The sequence below is a fragment of the Dermacentor silvarum genome, chromosome 6 (genome assembly GCF_013339745.2).
Source record: "Dermacentor silvarum isolate Dsil-2018 chromosome 6, BIME_Dsil_1.4, whole genome shotgun sequence".
NCBI classification, from domain to species: domain Eukaryota; kingdom Metazoa; phylum Arthropoda; class Arachnida; order Ixodida; family Ixodidae; genus Dermacentor; species Dermacentor silvarum.
In genome coordinates this window covers 160,370,182-160,391,141 of record NC_051159.1, presented here as the reverse complement: position 1 = coordinate 160,391,141, position 20,960 = coordinate 160,370,182, and the positions used below count along the sequence as shown (strand labels likewise).

The window sequence follows — 20,960 nt, the reverse complement described above, 5'->3', positions numbered from 1 at the left end:
ACACGTGCATCCATGTCCCAGTTCTTTCGCGGTGAACTAACGCTCGTAGCAGCACCTACTTGAACAAATTTCTTTCTGCCTCTCGCAAAAGGTGCCCGGAACTCCCACTCAAAGTTAGGAGCCATTTGGAACCCAGCGGCGTCGCGCAAAGTCCCCACTCGCCTGAATGACACGCGTCATTGAATCACGTGGTCGACCGAACCACCCGGCGCTCGGTCGGCGCAGAGTACAGTGGGGGCAAAGAAAATTGACACTTCTCGCTCCCGAAAAAGCAAAACTTCAGCAGCCCCGGTTCGAGCCATGTCGGCGCCCGGGTTTCCCACCCGTGAACTCCGTCTCATTTACTGCACACGTGGACTCCATTTCGCCCTCGAGAATTCGCCCGTGTACAGCTACGCTGCGACAAACTTCGAAGGCACCATTTATTTCCGCCCTGACGTGCGCTTCTCTCACACGGTCGCTGAGAAACTACCGCGTAGCACAAAGCGGTAAGTGTTCTAGTGAAAGCGCTTGACGTGTGAAGACAAACGGACACGTTCCGCACGAGCCAGGTCGTTTAATTCGACGCTGGGTTGGACGTGTAGGAATTCCTGCCGCAGCCAAAGTGCTTGCTACCATGTGTGCGCGAGATGTATAGATATACGTGCATCGCGAATGTGGCACGAATCTGCTCTAATAGTGTATGTTTCATTCTTTGTGTATCGTTGGCGTTTCTGCTTGTAGGCTTTCCTATGTGCCTGCATTTTTTATTTCGCTTTTCATTTTAAGGTACGTTGGCTTTTTAACAGTGCCTTCGGATAGCCAACTCCAAGAAAAAAAAAGATACACTAATGAACAAATATGCGACAGATTTGCATTTTAAGATAACCTGCGAATTGGAGTAGTTGTGTTATTTTCGGTAAGTTCTCATTTAAATTCAACAACGCTACCAGTTGAAAAGTTGAAAGCATTTTTAATGGAATAGCGCGAAACAAAATTTTGCCTGTGGATGAAAAGAAAAAAGAAAGTCGATTCCGATTGTTTAGGTAAATTTAATGTTACAGTAGCATATAACGGTATAGGCTTGCCTGTTGAAATGCCGAACTGCCAAATCCAGCAAACATTTGTTGTGCTGTACGTTGGAAGAAATGTGGTAAATATCTTGGTTTTGATTAGACACCTGAGGTCGTCCTTGCTTGTCTTTTCTCCGCCTTTGTTGATTGCACGACAACACGATTACGGGTAATCATGGGTGTAATAACTCGAGTGTGATAACATGGGTGCAATAACTTCGGTGTAATAGGGGCTTCAACAACTTTGGGTAGTTTTTTGAGTGAGAAACGGTCTGGGACAGAGCGAAGCTTTGGTGGCGCTAATGTGCATTGAAAATGTATCTAAACGGTTTTAGGGGCGAAGCTCCTTAGGGTGTGGGTCGTTCCCTCCTCTGTAGTAGTAGTAGTAGTAGTAGTAGTAGTAGTAGTAGTAGTAGTAGTAGTAGTAGTAGTAGTAGTAGTAGTAGTAGTAGTAGTATGTAGCCCCCTGTATTTTTATGAAGTGTTCACTAGATGGCGTTCCGGTTCCGCTTCCACTTCCGGTTCCACTTCCGGTTCCGGTTCCACTTTGCGCGCGTTCGGTGCGAACGCGGGCAAAACGCCGACGGCGTCGACAACAGTTCTGCGCGTTGCTGGTGCTGCTGCATGTCCAAGTTTATACAGCTGATAAAACTACCTTGAGTCGACCCCATGGCTGCTTCGCATACTACTCAGGGTTCCCCTACGGGAAGATGGTGTAATTTTCTCTCTCGTTCCCGACGCGCGCTCTCTTCATCACTCGTCCGTAGCTGTGGTTTAACCGAATGATCCCCCGGTGCTTCGCCCACTCATCATCATTCACTTCGTGGATATGCTGTGATTTTTTCTAAGTTGTTTGTTCCTGTGCATTCTCATAAGTGGAACACTAATTTTTATAGCTGCATACCAAAATACGCGATCTGATTTACACTTCTTGCGTAAACGTGATATGATTTAATGCCCACCATTTAACCATTGAACAACTACACGCAATTCCGTACGGTATTGATTTCTGCGTTGTGATTCTGTTTGATTCGTTTGCCATTGTTGAAAGTTTTGCGTCCAGCGAGATATTTCTCGCAACTCACCTGAGCATATTATAATATATTGGTCGTCTCGCATTCAAGTTTTTTCCATCAAGCACCTAGTAGCTGTCCCCAGTTCGCCTCGGCGTCGCATACTTTTCGGTGTTATTCCGAAACATAAAATCAATACGTATTCGTACAAAGACAACAGAACGGCACCCCATTTCGTGGCTTCGTTCCCTATTCGGCAACGCCGTTGCCGTCAGCCAAGCTCGTTTCCAGGCAGGCGATCGCATTCACTCCACCTTTCGCCCGGCTGGGCCGATGTCGGGCGACCTTCGTCACGTGCAGCTTGTCGAAGCCTTGCCCGCAATTCCACGCACGTCCTTGCCGCGGCTGTGCGGGGAAGCGTGTATCGGAAAAAAGACTGATACAGCTTTCTACAGTGGCAGGGAGATCCTTTCCCCAGAGGTTCCTCGGATTGGAAGCGAGCCACGGAGCAGGGAATGCGCGGCCCTTCGAGCTCCCCCTCGCATACACGCAAATGAACGCCGTGAACGTGAAAGAGAGAGAGAGAGAGTAGGCGAATGTGCAAGTTGAACCGCGCGCGAGCTCTGTCTCGAAGCGGCGAAACGCAAAGGCGTGACAACACGACGACGCAGGCAGTGGTGCCGAATCAACGCCGCGTCACGTTTGCATTCAGGGAGCCACCACCCGCCGCACTGCGCTGCTTTGTTGTAGATGGTCGCACGTATACCCGGGCTTGCCTTCTTCTCTGCGCGCTCCTTACGTCAACACGCGCACCCCGCTGTTCTCTGGGCCCGGAGCTCCCGTATAACCCAGCGCTGATCTCTCCGTCACGGACTTGCGGTTCTTTTTTTAAATTTTTTTTCTATCTCTCTATCTGTCTCTGTGTGGCTGGTGTCGTTTCTCGTGGCCGCATGCGCGGACTAGGGAACGTGTTTCGGTTCTCCTTATGCACGTCGGAGGTGGCTCGAGAAAGCGATACGTTATAGAGAAACACGATTCAGGAAACGTGTGACATACGCTATTGTGAATCAGAGCGTGGTCTGTCGGTATGCGTTAGAAGACAAAAAAAGAAAAGAAAAGAAATCGCGCCAGCAATAGGATGTCGGTTGACTTCAGCTGCTTAATTTGTTCCTTTGTAACTGAATCCCCCCCCCCCCCCTTTCCCGGGTTTTTTTCCCCTCTAACGCACAGGAAATCGAAAGCTCTATGTAGCCAAAGCGTGGAAAGAGAGTTGTCTGAAAAGGAAAATGAATATTCAAGCTTTAAATATAGTAATTATGATATTCGAAGAGTTGGAAGTAATGGGATGGCTTATTACAAGAGTTAGGAAGATAGGTTTGATAAATGTTGACGAAACTACTTTTGCAAAAACAAACGTTACTGGCCATTAGAGATAAGGAAGACGGATTGCTTCGAAACTTCACAGTGTAAACCCGAATGCAGCCTTGCGTTTACGAGAGCGCAAAATGTTTTCTCTTGAGGTTACGTATCGTACGTCATCTGTAAAATTCTATTTGTATATTTAAGGTCCGTTTCCTAAGAGCCGTAGCTATATTTAATTGTCATATTTGCATATTTAATTTTTTGCTTTTAGCATATTGCCTCCTGGCTCATTTTTCAGCAGATGAAGCGAAAGCACAACAATGCAGGAGACACAAGACTGAGAGTATAAATACGCACCGGGGTTGTGAAGAAAAGGATTTGAGGTGCTCTTATACGTACCTTAGGGTGAACTCGTCTGTGATAAGAAAAAGGAAAGTGAAATGCCAGCTAGCCCGTTAATAGATGTTCTTAAGCAATCATTTTCTTCGTGTAATGAGATATATACGCCATATAGCTAGACAGAAAACACATATCTAAAGGTTCTTTTTTATTTCTGAATGCCGGTAGCATCCTTGTACTGCAAAGGCTCTCAGTGCAGTGTTCAGATCATTTATCAAGAATAGCAGCTAACATATGTTGCTTGCCAAAAAAAGTCGCTCCGCACTGAACTAAAGTTTTTCTGACGATTAAGGCGAGGTTTCGCGGCGCTTTCGGTTCAGTGTGATAATGGTGACAATTAATTCATATACAATGGGAACACTGGTATTAAAAAAATGAAAAAGAGGAAAAAAGCCAGGTGCGCCAATTATAGCAACTGTCCGAAGGACAAATGAATTTATCTTTCCAATTTCTCAATGTTGTGCTTCGCGCTTAGTTTATGGCGCTTTCACTCACAATTTTACCCCGATGACTGCAACGTTATCTTATGATCCCCGGTGCGGGTTGTCAGTCTTTTTGTTTGGTGTATCGCTTTGTCGCTTTCACTAAAGATTTTGATAAGATCATATAAGGAGATTAATTATTATCTATAGATGATCGCATCTTGCGTTCGGTTACTAAGAACATTTATTTTTATTTTTTTCGCGTGCACCTACTTGAAGACCATCTACGCGCTGTAGTGCGTGGATAAAGGTCACCATCGTGGTGTCCTAAAGGGACATTAAATAGAAAAGTAAGTGGACCTGTATTTATAAATTGCTCTTCTATTCCCGCAAGAGGAGGCTTGGTAAGCCTGAAAAGGCTTAATAAAAACTTAACGAAGGACGGTAGCGATGCACCCTCGAATTTCCCCCAACAGCTCATTGCGACGTCATGAATTTTTACAGCATCTACTCCGCTCTACTTATTTTTTTTCTGCAGAAAAGGACTTGTATTACATTTAAAAGGAGCAAAACGCTGATCTTGTACAAGTTTCGAGAACCTTTGCTACGCTGCGCAGAAACGCTTTTAAATCCATGACGTCGCACTCATGTAGTGGAACTACGTTATTGCGCGGAATAAAAAAAAAGGAAGAACAAGTATGGCCATAATTTTTTTCTTCTAATAATCAAATGATCATTGCGAAGTTAATGAATATACAGCTCAGAAAGAATACTTTAAAAAGCCTAAACTTACTTAGTGCTTATCATTAGATGCAATTTAAACTCGTCCTGTACCCTTACGTATTCATAAAGCTGACCGCGAGGGCGCCAGTGATCATAGTCCTTGTTGCAAGCGGAGGCAAGAAAATATCTGCGGTCGCGCGGACACCTTACGTCCTGAACAGGAAGCCATCAGCGCTTGGCGTAACAGATGGCCTCGCTCTCAAGTACCTACAGAGCGTGACAATGCTTAGCGTCGGTTCTTTCACAAGAATTGAACTGTTGAGCATGACATGGTCAATGGCGTCAATGATTATAAACTCTCTTTGATGGGTTCACAAGCGTCGTCGTCTCACTAATTTATCGTAAAAGTTCAATTTACCTTACGATTGCGGCGTGTTCACTGTAGTGTGTTTAGGCATGACATTGTCGTTCGTGTTTTAGATTGTACACATTTATTTTACTATGTCTCTAGGTGTACAACAAGTGACAGAGCTGCATATCAGGGGCGAAGATGTATTCTGCCGATCTCTCAACATAACAAAAAGCGAAAGAAAACTTCGACTGTATCATTTCATGATGCGGAAGAATCGTATAGTTTTCCAGTGTAACAAGATGTAGCCGGTGCAGAACACCCCCTGTATAATACAGCAGCACCTCTTTGAGATAGCCGGTTCAATAAGGGGACTTTCCTGGGAAAAGAAATTTCAGTTGTCGTTGAAATCGTATCGCTTGAATTTTACAATGCTCGGTGTACTATAATACTGCAGCAAGTAGATTAGTGTCATCAAAACTCATCCGTGTCACGCAGTGGTCCCTCGTCTCACGGCAGTGGTGGAAGGCGCCGTGGAGTTGCCGTGCAACCTGTCGGTGCCGGCGTCTAACCACGACCGAGACAACGTGACACTAGTGCTGTGGTCCAAGTCTGGGGTTCACGGGCCCCTCTACAGTGTAGACGCTCGCAACTCCCCACTGGAGCGAGCCAAGCACTTCCCGAGCCCTGACCTCGGCGGACGCTACGACTTCAACACAAGCGCCCTGCCGACTGCGCTTCTCCGCATTGACCCCGTGCGGCCAGAAGACGCCGGGGAGTTCAAGTGTCGTGTGGACTTTCGATGGGCGAGGACGCACACTTATGTCGTGTCCTTGGAAGTGATAGGTTGGTGTCATCGTTCCGCTGACGAAGAATTGAACGCGGATCACTTCGCGCGAAAATGTGTGGTGCTTTGAGTTGCAGTTTACCATCCACTGTGTTTGATGGCTCGATAGAGTAACCCGTGGCGACTCATTTCTACTTGTAGGCCCAAACGGTATTCTGTGACTCAGCCACATGAAAGCACTTACGACGTCTCTCACATTTTTGGGCAGTAGCATTGGAAGTCACTGCATTCAAGAAAATGTAGACGTCGCGTTCGTCATATGAGATGGTAGCCATGTCCTAGATTTGTAATAATACCTCTCAAAGATTGAGCCCGCAGGTATACAGAGACGAAGTAGTTTTTCACTGTAAAGAACTCAAGTTTATAAGTTAAGAACTGCTAATAAATGAAGGGAATGTGCAAATTCCTTGAGATGGTAATGACCATGACACATATTGTGAAGCATCGACTCCGTGATCCTTCAGTCAGGATACCTCATTCAAGGGATCGTGAAGCCTGTGTGCTGGCAGCGACCTCAAACATGCAAGTGTGGTCCAATGAAGCAGAACAAACGTTGCATCGTTTACCTTAGGCTGCAAGCAAAACATCACTTGCAAACGTTAAAAGCATAAAGGGATTATTCATGAAAGGTTGATATGTTCCCAAAAGGTCTTACATAAACCAGTTTAGATGACAGAGTAGAAAGTAAAATTTAGCGTGGTCTGAAATAGAGTGTTAGCGAACAACTTAAGCCGATTAAAGACAAAAAAGGGAGCATGGAAGTTAAAATATGCAGCTTTAAATTAACATGCTTAACTTGACAAACATTTGAAGATTTGAAAGCGTGTCCCACAGACAACCGGGCAGTTCAACAGGCAAGGTTTGCTCATTGTGAATGATTATGAATAAGAGCCTACCTTTATCGCCTGTGGGGTTTCTTAGTATTCAAGCTACAGCAGGTGCCCACCTTCAGTGTATTATGTTCTGGAAAGCACACAGAACTGCCCTTAGATATTTTCTGCGGACATAATTGTATTAGCACTGCTGGCCGCAAAGTAAGAACTACCAAGGAATAGCTACATAAATACTGAGCTTATTCGATAGCTTAGGTGTACATTAAAGACAGCTTTGTTTAATCTGTGCATGGCATCGCTTTATTGGTGTAAAATAATACTTAAGTGTTTCTGCTTGCCCACAAAAACGTATATGTCGGTATGCACAGACAGTGAGCCATCGTTGTTTACGTTGCTGTCTGCACGTACTAATGAAAAACGTAAACCTAACATGTACTCGAGGAACCTGAAATATTGAGTTATTTTAGATGCGTGCTTCTGAGTGAGCACTTGGTACCTTCCCTCCTCCCCTTCCCGTGTGCAGTACCCCCCAAGAAAGCCATCATCACTGACGAGTCAGGCAAGGTTCTGCAAGACGTCATTGGCCCCTACGACGAAGGGGCTCCCCTGAAGTTGGCCTGTGAAACGAGGGGAGGTAAGATACAATTTCAGGCGAGAGCTTCAACCACGTAGTTGCAACACTCTTTATCGATGAAAGAAAGAAGCCAGCTTGTAATTTTATTCCTGCTGCGCCGAGGCCTGAGAGTTTACCGTAATTTTCTACAGGGCGAATGCTCGCACCAATGAGAAATTTCGAATAGGTAACAGCAACTGGAAAGTCATGCTAGATTAGTGGGACTGTTAAACGTATTTTGCTTTGAGCATGTGGTTATTTAAATGCAGAAATTAAAGCTTTAAATAGAACAGAAGCGTCTAAGCTTTTCATCATAAACTAAAGACATTGATGTGCGCAGTTATGCGTGTGGATAAATGTGTGTAAAGTGCACTTCTGCACATTTAGACGTGTGCCTGTGCATGTGGCGTTAATTGGTTATAAATATTCCATGGCGCCTGCGTTACGTAGAAAGTCAGTGGTTTCTTTGTGTCACATAGTTAAAGGGAACAGCACAAAACACAGGCCCGTTTTTACTGTCACAGTCAACTGTAGAACAGCTGAGTGATTCGTTATCAAGTAACCACAAAGGCAAACTGTGTTCGTCACTGCGGCGAAAAGAGAACGTTCCCATTGTAATGCAGGACAAGTTTTAAATAAATGAAACATTTCTTAATTTTCTTGTTCATCGTTGGCAATCCCTTGAATGCAACTTACAGCTATTGCATAATTTCTTTACTTATTAGGATCTCCACTACCAGCTGTTACCTGGTGGCGGGAGATGAACCTTCTCGACGACCAGTACTTCAACACAAGCGAAGGCACCTCGCGCAACGAGCTGCTAATCCCAAAACTGGAGCGCTCGGATGCACGCAGTGTGCTCACGTGTCAGGCGTCGAACACCAATCTGACGCTCCCCGTCTACGCCTCCGTGACCATCGACATGAACCGTGAGCAAGCCGCACCGTTCTAGCAACTCTGCTTGTGAAATTAATTTTATAGGCTATCGACAGAGATCGTGTAGTGTTTTGTCCTCAGAGCTTTTTGTCGACTATTATCTAGTGAATGTTCTGAAACGAGCATTAAAAATGTATGAACGAGACCAAACCAGGGAGCAGAGATGGACCAAAAGACAATCTTTTTAAGCACAAACATCGGCAGACAAACCACCAATTTAATGCAAAGAAATAGAAAAGTATATTGAAGGTAAAATGCGAATCTATATAGGGCTTGTAGAGTCTCTATGGATTGTATACATTTGTTTTCGGATGGTTTTGGAAATATAGGAATAAAAGTAGCTATTGGGTGGCCCTCTTTACCAATATATAGCGTAATTCAGAGCTGCTACCTTATATGTGCAACTGTCTAATAATTACTGAACAAGGTCACAGAAAGGTTCTCTTTTCCCGGGAATTCTTGCTGTGCTGATGTAGATTATAAATAAAACAACTTATATCCAAAAAAAAAAGAACAGAAAAAAAGGAATACAGAGAAATGAAGCTGTCTCTGTCTGAACCTTATTCATGAAAATCAAAACTGTTCCAATAGTTTAGTAGTACAACAGGGAATCAAAGAGTAAGTAAAGTCAGTAAACTCATTATGTAAAGCAACGCTTTATGCAGATTTTCGCCTCACATATGTTAACTCACATCGATGTGAGCTTAATAGATCACATTAGCGCGCATTAACTCAGAACGATGTGTTTTCACATACGTGAGAACGCATCAACCTGCACGCAGGTACCTAACTGCGAACAAATCAAAACCAGCAGTAAGTGCCCATATATCGTAAAATCTCGCCATACTTGCTCATACGGAAGTATTTACGCAAGAAATCTAACATCGAACAACTTGCGCCGGAGTGCTAACGAAACACAATAAAATAACGCCTGGCGTGCAAAATCACCGTGCCCATTGAAGTAAACTTGAAATGCGAGCGAGAGACGATATCTGATTCCAACCCGCCGTGGTAGTATAGCGGCTTTGGCGCTTCACTGTGACGCTCGAAGCCACAGGGTCAAGCTCCGGCAGCTGCGGCCACATTTCGATGGGGGCGAAATGCAAAAAATTCTGTTTACCATGCATTGGGTGCACGTTAAAGAACCCCAGACGGTCAAACTTAATCTGGAGTCCCCTACTACGGCATGCCTCATAATCTGATAGTGGTTTTGGCACGTAAGACACCAGAACCTAATATACTGACTCCAGTGCTAACGGTTACAAAGCATCCGAGGCGTGCAGAATGACTATTCCTGACTAAGGCCGAACGTATGATCTCTATCCTCAACTTTACAGGGCTCACTTGAATGCATAAAATCATTTCAACTGCGTAAGGTCCTTGAAAACTGCTGGATCGAGTCATATTGTGCAGCCATAGCGGATCAATTTTACGCGATGTACAGATTCGGTACTAGAGGCGAAAAAGCGTGTTCACTAATGGCGGCAGTTGAGTCAAACCTACACTTGAACTCTCAGAACACCTAGCGCAGGAATAAAAAACAAAACGATCATATCAGACAGGCTGACCTGATAACTCTGCCAAAAGTCGTCGGATATTCCTTTTCATGTCGTTCTCGCGAACGCATCAGGTTGTACGCATAGAAGGCACATAAGAGGCGTTGGTGCAGAAGCGAAAGTAGAACTTTCCTGCCGTAATTTCCGCTCGGCGCATTCATAAATTAGGTTAGGCTGAAGCAAACCGTATGCCAGGCCTTTGAAGCGCTTGACTTCTTACTCTTCTTACCTGTCTTCGGGTTCAGTCGCCGTCTTCTACCTATCGCTTCGCGACCGGTAACTCAAAGGCGGTTGATTGCATTTGAACTCGAATGATCGAAGCGCCGTCTTAGCGTACGGAAGCCGCTTAACTTTACTCTCGAATGATAGAACTTTAACTCACTTTCGATGATTTCTTGCTGTTTCACGACTTTTATGTGTGTATATATATTGTTTATTCCAGCATTTATGGGATGAAGATTGTTTTAGATTTTGTTGTGTTTTTTATCAGCTAGGCCTTCTTTCTTTCTCCTTCTTGGTGCCAACTTTCCTCCATTTGCCACATTAAATGATATCGAAGCTGAGGCATTAACGCCACTCTCTTTGCGCAGTCAGTACTCCGTAGAGCAATAAAGCTCATGGGGTCACGTAAAATGGGAAAAATAAGTTCGTAGGCGGGTCCAAATAGCGCTGGCACCAGCTGTCATGGTGTAAGTGCCGCTAGATTAAAAAAAAAACAATTACTCAGTTTGAATGTCAGCGGCTCACTTTAAATGCAGCTCACGCAACTGGTAAATATCGAACTGCACCGAGTTTTCCTTTTCACAGCCATATTTCTACATGAAGCATATAATGTCTCCATGCGTTTTCTTCCGAAACTAAACACATGAAAGGCCTGAGTTTTTATATTTGTAATATAAGGCTACTGCCACCACGGCCACATTAGACCGCGTATTCAGCAGCGATTCGTCTTTACAACTATTACAGATCGCTGCTCTACTGCTATGCAGTCACTCTTGCTTATTTTTTGCAAGAGCCACCCTGCGGTGTTGCTGGCATCGCTAATTGCTGAATTTTGCAGTTGGTTAGGAGACCACAGCTGTACCGAATATGTGACTAAACTATTTGTCCTAGAATGTAGATGGAATTTTGAAGAAGTTTTACGAGGCCCTATGATTGCTAGCCCACTTTTTTATTAAGTTCTTTTGTCCCTGTACAATAGCAATAAACTTATTTGTCTTAACAGTGCGCACAGAACGTTTTTGAGCGAGCATGTGCCGACAGGTGTGTTACGAGCCATAAAATATCAATCACAAGCGGTGCCACGCACACTAGAAACCGTCCTTTGTGTTCCAAAATAAGGAGAGAGGCATAGATGACGAAAAAAAAAGAAAGAATGCCACACAGGCAAATAATGCTGCTTTTTGACTTGCTGCTGTAATCATGGCCGGAATAGTGTTCGCGATCCTATTACAATGTTATCGCTTTTCACACTTCGTGACTGATCCGTACGGCGCTCCACCAACGCTATCAGTGGGATCGGCTGCTCTCGAACGGTGGATCGCAGCGCAGGTGTACAATAGAGCGAAAGGAACCCTTACTTCATACCGCCCCCGTATAATGGTACAAACAATGAAAGATCATCATCATCATCATCCTATTTTATGTCCACTGCAGGACGAGGGCTGTCCTTGCTATCTCCAATTACCACTGTCTTGCTCTAGCTGATTCCAATTGCCACCTGCAAATTTTCTAATTACATCAACCCACCTGGTATTCTGCCGTCCTCGACTGCACTTCCCTTCTCTTGGCTCCCATTCTGTAACTCTAATGGTCCACCGGTTATCTATCCTTCGCATTACAGGGCCTACCCAGCTCCATTTCTTTCTCTTAATGTCAGCTAGACTATCGGCTATCCCCGTTTGCTCTCTGATGCACACCGCTCTCTTCCCGTCTCTTAAAGTTGCGCCTAACATTTTTCGTTCCATCGCACCAAAGTATGAGAACAGAGTCAAATTAGTGACAGCCATTCTTTAGCGGTAGCAAGTCCTAGCAAGGCAAAACTTCCCAGAAAGATGGAGGCTAGAAGTGTTTAACAATGTTCAATGAGACAATGTCGCAGGAGCCAACGTTTCGACAAGGGGACTTGTCGCTGTGAAGGCAGCAAGTGCCCTGACTTACCCTGCCCTAACAAAGATAAGGCCCCTTGCCTAAACTTTGGCTCCAGTGACATTCCTTTGTCGACCACTGTTAAATCGTAAATGAAAGAAGTGGAGCACAATTCCGATTTCCTTTCATTCCCTCTCCCAAGTTATTTTTCTCTGTCAGTTAAATAAAATACACAGACCGACCCAGACAACGATTCTTCCCAATGTGCGCAGTGCGTCCCCTGGACGTGAAGGTGACGAGCGCGCGTGACGTACTCGTGGCGGGTCACCGGGCGGAACTGCGCTGCCAGTCGCGGGGTGCGCAGCCGGCGGCACGCATCACGTGGTGGAAGGGCGGCCAGCAGCTGGGCCGCACCGTGGAGAAGCTCGAGGGCAACGTCACCTCTAGCACGCTCATCTTCGTGCCTGGTCCCGAGGACCACGAACGCCTGCTCACCTGCAAGGCAGACAACCCGCAGCTGCCCGACAGCGCCATCGAGGATGCCATATTCCTGTCTGTCACGTGTGAGTACACAAACCAAACCATTTTTTTTTTTCAAAATGCCTAATCAATTTTTACAGCGAAGCTGTTAGATGCTAGTTCCCCTAAGATCGTGTCCGCGTGTAGAAAAGACGCCTGACCTATCGGGAAAGGAGAGAAAAAGAAGAGCTCAACCCTGTGAGAATTCTGTGAGAGGGTGCAGATGAAAAGGAGAACGGGGAGGGTGCTTGACGTAAGTGGCGCAGTTCAATACTCCCATTGGAGGGGGAGAGCGTGAGGCGCGCCAACCAATGGCGGTGTACGAGAAAAGTAGGTTAACGGACGGGTGGGGTGTGAGAGGAATTCGTGTTAGCGTTGATTGCATTATCGGAGCCACCACCGTGTTCGGAGCTTTGGTCAAGGACTCTTGTCTGAGAACGTCGTAGAAAAGCGTAAGGAACGCGCTGGGAACGCCGTCGCCCGTGGACGCCGAGCCATTTCTTTCAGAGCCGGGCGTTGCATAGCCATCATCGAAGTGTCAAAAAAAAAAAAAAAAAACGGGCAAGTTTGCACTCGGTCGGGCAAAGCTTAAGCACAGCGAAACAGTCGATCCTCAAATCTTACTGGCTGTTACTGCTAGGTATTAACTCGGTTGCTGCTAGGTCTCAACTTGGTTTAACCCAATGACGCATGTACGAAAGTTATTCTCGAGCGATCATTTTCGGAGGTACCTTCCCTTTCGCGACATTTCGCGTGACTAGCACTGTACGTGTCGACGCCTACGAGCGACAGCGTTCCTGGCATGCCACAAACGCAGGCAAGCTGACCAAGGTTGGCACAGTGCCAAGAACGCTGTTGCTTGGCGACACCGAACGCGTTGGAGGCTAGCCGTTCGATATCAAGCGAACGTTCACACGACTAGGTGCAGCCGGTTTTGTGGCAAACTCTGAGGCCAAGCGCATGCACATTGGGCGAAAGCTATGCAAAGTGTACGGGTGGTGCGCAGTAGATGACACACCGGGATGACGTCACGGTGCATGCGCAGTAGCGCGCAGCTGGCGGGAGCTCGGCGGAGCCGTGTCTGTGTCGGGCGAAGCGAGCGCGCCCCTGTGCCGCTGGTTACTCGACAACACGAGGTGACGTCATCGTTACTGCTTCGGCGCATGCGCGGTTAGGCGAGGTTGGGCCAGGTGGTGCGCAGCTGTGGCTTGGTTGTTGCTAGGCAACGGCGCGGAGTTTCCTGCGGACTTCAGACGTTTCTCCTCCAGCTTTAACACCTTCGCTGCTAAAGTACCCCATTGTGCTACTCGGAGCCGGCACCGAAGCCTCTTTGCCGAGTACGTAGCGAAGGGGTCGGTTTACTATATTGTAGCCAAATTCAACATACCAAATCCCCAATACTGCTCAACCCGAACATAGCAAATTCCACCAGAGCTCCAGCTTCGCTGGACTTCCGTCTTCACAGGGTAGAAGGGCTCTGATTTTATTTTAAATTGAGATAGCAATTATACGGACACTTCACGTGAATTTTTCCCGTCATCGTCGCCGTCGGCTTCACCATATCCAGGGTGTCCCAACTATCATGCACCAAGATTTAAAAATAAGCAATGCCCCGCAGCTGGACAGAACCAAATAAATGTTGTTTGCCGTCACTTGGAGATGCTCAGATAATATTTTTGCATTCCGCCTAATTACGTAATTAGTCCTAATTAATTATTCAACTTCTCAAATAATATAATTAAATGAAAAGTTTCAATGAGAAAATTGTAGCGCAACATGAAAAACTCCTGACACAGCTTTTTGTTACTCACTATGTGCTACATAAAAGTGTTTTTCTGAGTGTGAAAGAAGCCCGCGAATACACGCAAAATTGCCGCGCGACTGGCCGCTCGAGGCACTTGGTGTAATGTTCTAACATGTTGTTATCGCATTCATTACTTCGCCCTTATGGCGAAACTGCGATATTTTGTTTTTCTTTCGTGCGTTGTCACGTCGGACAACGCACAAAGCTTTGATTGTAAGTGCAGGCCAGATTGGAAGTTTCGAGTGGCTGGAATAAGGGCTAATTGGTTTGGGCTGCGCTCAGCCTTTACTCTCTTTTACCCGATGCTTGTTCATCGACTCCAATATGTAACTCGAGCAGTTCGACTCGACTGCATTTGCCTGTATTCGTTTCTAGGGCAGGCAAGTTCCGAGTCTCACTTTGCATAAAAGTGAGACAACAAAGCTTGGGATAGCTATTGGCGTGTTCGCACTATTGAATCGCTTCATCAGCAAGTAAATTCACTTTGTGAAGCACTTCCGGGTCATTTGTGCTGACACGCTGGCACTCCTCAACCCGACACTATGCAAAAGCAGACAGGCCTACGCGTAGACGAATCTGAAAGGCACTGTTTAGCCGGCGTGTTGAACAGTCCCGCTTTTGTCCCTTTCGTTATCAGCACAATGAGCCGCTGAGCCTGCTCAGCGGCTCAGCGTGGTGTCGGATCAGATTGGCGAAAGATAGAACTAAGCATGCACAATGTGAGTACATGCTGAAAGGCCTACCCAGAATCAGCTGGCACGCCTGTTTACGTCTTCTACTTTATTTAAAAGGTTGCCTGGCCAGAATTTCATAGCTTGATTATTATGCTGCTCTAAAATGCGAGTTAGAGACAAAAAGCACACGCGTTGTTACTACTACAACACTATGTTAGGCACCTGTGAATTCCGAAAACGTCACACCGCTGTTTGCTTTTTCTTGTTTGTGCCTTGCTGCGATACATGCACGTTCGAGCGAATCCACGCACCAAACGTTTGAGTTATAAATAGCTACTTTTAGAAATATGGGACCTAAGTTTAGTAGACGCAATACGCCGGGCGTACAGAATAACGCAAAGAGAGTACAAAATAGCGCAAAAAGCCTAGAATGGAGTTTTCCTTTTTGCATACGGCAAGCCGCTTGGGTTCACTATCTCTAACACTCCCTATCTCCCGTTTAATCACTTACACCCTCTCCCATACACTGTGCTCAATACATTGTCGAGTACAGATGAAGCCTGCCTTCAGGCGTCCCTTAGGACTGCCTACAGCGGCGATAGAAGGCGAGCTGGCGCGAATGAAATCAAGACAACCTCTCTCATGAAATGACGAAGGTCACTGCTGTCGTTATGCGTTTAGGGTCGCTCTGTGCAACTGCTATTGACGGGACGCTTCTCCCTCAGGGCGGCGTTTGTTCAGAGAGGTCGTTAATTGATTTACTCGGCGTTCACTTCCGCCTCTGTCTCGCTATCTTTTGTTTCTCGTCGCATCCGTCTCGCCTGAAACGATTTCGAGGACGTCAGTTACTGTGCTCTGCCTGGTTTCTGCAATTCCTTGCTTTATTTGAGATTGCTGAGAGATTGAACTAAAGTATATATGAGAGCAAAGAGTGGTATTCTTGAAAAAACGAAGAGCCTGCTAGAAAAAAAAACACAAAAACATGTCAGCGTAATTGTTTTTATAGTGTTTTGCGTCTGTGACAAAACATGTTTGTGTAGTATCTTTCGCGGCACACTGTGATGCTTTTGTGAGCCCTCGCTGATTCGCAGACAGAAGCGTGGAAAGAATTAAGTAATGCCTATAAAGATAAACATGACTAAGTACACGTGGGAAACATTGTTTGAGCATTACTACGAATGAGTCGCCAGGCCACGGCATTACAACGTAGATGTATAGCGTAGCATTCTTTTTGACAGCGCATCTGTCTTTCTTATTAAAAGAAACAGCGACTGTGAGCATTCCTAATGAATTTGTATTTTTCACTAGTTGCTTGTTATATGTGCTGAAATAAGGAAACAGACAGTGGCGTAAAACACACTGGTTAGAAGGCTGCGCAAAGAGCGCTTGTTTTAGGAACCTTCCGGCTTGTGCGTATCTTGGTTCATTGGCTTAATTTTCACATTGCGGCAGTATTTTTCCAAACATTTAGTAAGATGAAATAACCTGCAACGTCACTTTCATTGTGCTGACCTATAATTTTTACTTTGAGCCATATTGGCGAGTGCCACAGAAAATGGCACTATAGCTACGCCTAGCAAAGAGCGAGAAAAAAAAAAAGAAAGATCAGGCAGAGAGGTTAACCAAGTTCCACTTGGTTTGCTACCCTGTACTGTGGGAGGGGTAAGCGGGAAGAAAAGGAAAACGGCTACAAGGATAAGAAATGATACCCAGTGCGCAGTATTACTGTGCAATCACATGGGATCGCAGAGCCAAGTTGGTTTTTCTTTTTTTTTATGTGCAGTGCTCTCTTGACATTCTGTGTGGTTGACGGTCGAATCCATGTACCTACATCGGTGCATGAAAGATTGTGTTGAACATTCCGTCGTTTCTTGTTGTTCGACCTGCAGACGCGCCGCAGCTCTCGCTGAGTGTGACGTCGACGCACGCGAGCGGGGCCATCCTCGAGGGCTCGGACGTGCTGCTCGAGTGCGCGGTGCGCGCCAACCCGTCCGTGCGTGACGTCTGGTGGAAGCACAACGGCCGCCTGCTCGACCGGAGCCGAGACGCCGGCCTCGACCTGGTGTTCGGTAACCAGTCGCTGCGGCTCCTGCGCATCCGCCGCACCAGCGCTGGCACGTACCAGTGCCTCGCCAGTAACACGCAGGGTCACGGCGAAAGCAATCAGCTACAGCTGCAGGTCAAGTGTGAGTACCGCGATTTCAGTCAATCACAGTGCCTTGTTGCTCGCATTCCTAACGCTTCGCTTGCCTATACACTCTAAACACTCGGAACGCAGCCGTCATAGCGTTTCAGTGGCTATAGAGTTAGGCTACTGAGCCCGAGGTCACTGGTTCAATTGCTGGTCGTGGCGGTTACGTTTGGATGAGGGCAAAACGAAAAAAAAAAAATACGAAAAAAAATACGAAAAAAAAAAAGAACTTCTACACTTTGATTCAAGTGCACCTTACCTAACCTCAGGGGATTGAAATTATACCGGTGGTCACCCCTACGTCCTATCTCATGCAACTCGTGTATTGCTTCTTGGGGACGTTAAACCCCATAATTTGAATGCATTTGAAGTACGATGAATTTATTAAATTCGCACATTTTTGGAAGCAACCAGCTATTCACTCTTATTAATGATAATGTGCCATGAATGGTAACAATTCGCAAAAAAATATTGCTCATGCGGTGCTTCATGGAGTGTGAAGCCAAAACTTTACACTAATAGAAGCAAAATTTACCGAAACCAATAATATGTAACGGCTGCGTCAGATGTCATTTTACAGGACGCATAACATGACACCTGCGGCTAATGTTCATTGTGCAAGCCCCTGTGATTACAGTTTTATTAACAATAGTTAGGGTAAGGAGTTCCACATAATTCTAAAGATATGTGAAAATACGGACCTTTCTAATAGTCACTACGTTGTGACCGTACGTACGGTTTTCCTGTCCATTGAAAAGTTATATTGAACAAGAGTAACAAAGTGCTTTCGCCACTTTACATAACCATGCAGTTAATGCTAGTACTACGGCATGCTTGCGAACAGAAACAAAAAGTAGGATTAGCGGCAAAATTTTCCCTCCTGGTTGGTATTATACAAAGAGCTTCATCATCACATGCATACTGCATGAAGCATTGTACTGGCGGCGCGCGTCGACACACAAAGGCACCATATTTTCGCTAGTATTCTTAAGGTGAAGCACTCTGAGCCCTATATCCAATTTACTCGACGGCCAATCCGGAAAGAAAACAGAAAGAGGGAACAAATTAACCCTATAATGCCCAGCGTTTATCATATTTGCAACGCTGAGTTTGACACCTCAAAGTGCTGATTTAAGAAGGGGAAACTTAAGGCAAGGTCGAAACTTGCCTTTTTAATATGCCGAAGGGAAGTTTCAGTTGTGGGTGATGCAATAAGCCAATCATTTACTACCTAATTATTTACAACACTTATTAAGCTCTAGCTAAATTTAAGTTGAAGGAGTTGTTACAATTTTTCGTGATATAGAACTGCGTTTGGGCATTCCTGGGCTAAAAAGGAAAATACCTTTCTTGCATAGCATTCACATGATTGAGAGATTATCTTGAGAATCTGTTATCTTTTTTTTCTTTTTCTTTTTTTGTTAGTGACACATTTGTAAACATAACAAAGGCAGGGAATAGGTTGCACGCAATGCTTATGTAAAAGGTGCTTTACGTCTGATTTAGAGCTTCCCGAGTTTATTATTTTTTTAGTTTTTTTACCCCGGGTGACTTTTTTCTTACGCATGCGCATGCGTACCATGAACTGTTCGCTCACTTTCGGCCGAAATGTGTCTTTAGTTGAGCGCCCGTGCTGGGGATTCTTCGCCATGTTCGTGTCTCTATCTTTTCCCCTTTCAATTTCTTAAGTATAATGAACCAACAATTCCAAGTAGCATGCCTTGTTAAACTGGTATTACATTTCTTTTCACGCAGTCGCTCCTGTGTGCCGGGAAGGACAGAAGCTGGTGTACGGCGTCGCCAAGGACGAGGCGGCTCAAGTGTCCTGTGAATTGGAAGCTGACCCCCCGGATGTGTCCTTCCAGTGGCGTTTCAACAGCACCTTTGAGGGAGAACGGCACCTGTCTGCCATGCCGGTCGACAAAGGACTGCGCAGTGTCGCCACTCACGTTCCTCGCAGCCGCACCGATTACGGCATGCTCTACTGCTGGGGAAAGAACAGCGTTGGCACGCAGGTCAAGCCGTGCGTGTTCACTATTGTCGCCGCTGGTGAGTTAGAGTATTTGTTATTTTTAGCAAATAATGTTTACAAAGTAAAAAAACAAACAAAAAAGAATATTGATTAGACTTCTGAGTGCGTAATAGGCGTGGCATTAAGTCTTGATATCCCATAAGGAAAGAACAGGTACCGGTATAACTTGAGCCAAACTTTAAAAATATGCTAATGACATGTAGCTGGACAGAAGAACCAAGGTAATGTTGTTTGCCGCCACTTGAGATACTAAGATTATTTTTTGAATTCCGCCTAGTTACATAATTTATCTCGATTAATTAATCAACTTCTCAAATATTATAGTTAGACGAAAAGTGTCAATGAGAAAATTGTAGATCAAAATGAAAAACTCCCGATACAACTTTCTCTTGCTAAATGCGTGCTACATAAAACTACTTTTCCGAGCGTGAAAGAAGCTCGCGAATACACGCAAAATTGCCGCGCGACTGGCCGCTCGAGGCACTTTGCGTGAATTCCCGGGCTTCTTTCATGCTTGGCAAAACACTTTTATGTAGCACGCATTTAGTAACAGAAAGCTGTATCGGGAGTTTTTCACGTTGCTTTACAATTTTCTTATGGACACTTTTCATCTAATTATAATATTTGAGAAGTTTATTAATTATTTAAGACTAATCATTTAATCAGGAGGAGTGCGTAAAAATAATCTCAGTATCTTCAAGCGATGGCAAACACGATGACCTTGGTTCTGTACACTTACATGGCAGTTGCAATATTTTTGAAGTTTGGCTCAAGGTACGTGGGACACCTTTTATACTGAATTGCAACGAGCCCTTGGTTGTAACGGGCACCCAACTTACCCAGCCCGTAATGCAAAATATGCAACGCCGTTGATTCTAACACGTGCCATGGTTTTCATAATTCAATAAATGTTAAAAGCGAAACCATGGAGTAAAATATACAGGAGTGCCAGACTCTGGCACTCGCCAATGCTTTTCTCCGTTCCCTTAGCGATTCAGCGAACCCGCTCGCACTAAGCGTGTGCAGCCCACGGCCGTGCTCTCTGCCTTCGCTGTTCACCTTCTCCACACCAGGCCTTATCTAGTGTTCTTCCTTCCTGCTATTCTCCAGTCTGCTAGCAGACGCACAGCACGCCACGGGCCGTCGAAATTGAATATCAAGAGCCAGCTTGAGAAGCGGCTCTAACGTGGCTGAAGTCGGTCGCATAGCCGACGATAAGCACGCGACAAGAAATAAACGAAGCTGCGTGTCAGTCTGATTGCGAAAACGCGTCGTGCATTGCTCGGTTGTTTGATAAGTTTTGCACGTTCAAATCGATTGCTTTCATTTGATACCGATTTGTCTCGAGTGGTTGTCATACTATGCAGTTGTCGTGGTACGCAGTGTCGTTTCTGTCCGGGTTTGGATCTTCAGCTGGCGCACGCTGGTTTTCCGGTATTTTATTAAACTCAAATTTGATTTTCGTCGCACATTTAATGCTTTTAGATTATTAAGCTCGTTTGATAGTGGGTTAGCGAAGCAACCAACTGTTTCGCTCTTCGATAATA

At 45.4% G+C, this 20,960-nt stretch overlaps 1 protein-coding gene across 2 annotated transcripts in view; it reads left to right on the top strand.

Moving 5' to 3' along the window:
- LOC119456308 (nephrin-like) overlaps positions 1–20,960 on the top strand; it is a 311,635-nt gene that overhangs the window by 259,335 nt on the left and 31,340 nt on the right. For both annotated transcript variants that reach the window (XM_037718006.2, XM_049669715.1), the window contains exons 7-12: positions 5,819–6,166; positions 7,524–7,634; positions 8,339–8,542; positions 12,466–12,756; positions 17,080–17,376; positions 19,137–19,430. In XM_037718006.2, the coding sequence (XP_037573934.1) occupies positions 5,819–6,166; positions 7,524–7,634; positions 8,339–8,542; positions 12,466–12,756; positions 17,080–17,376; positions 19,137–19,430 (1,545 nt within the window). The remainder of the gene's footprint in view (positions 1–5,818; positions 6,167–7,523; positions 7,635–8,338; positions 8,543–12,465; positions 12,757–17,079; positions 17,377–19,136; positions 19,431–20,960) is intronic.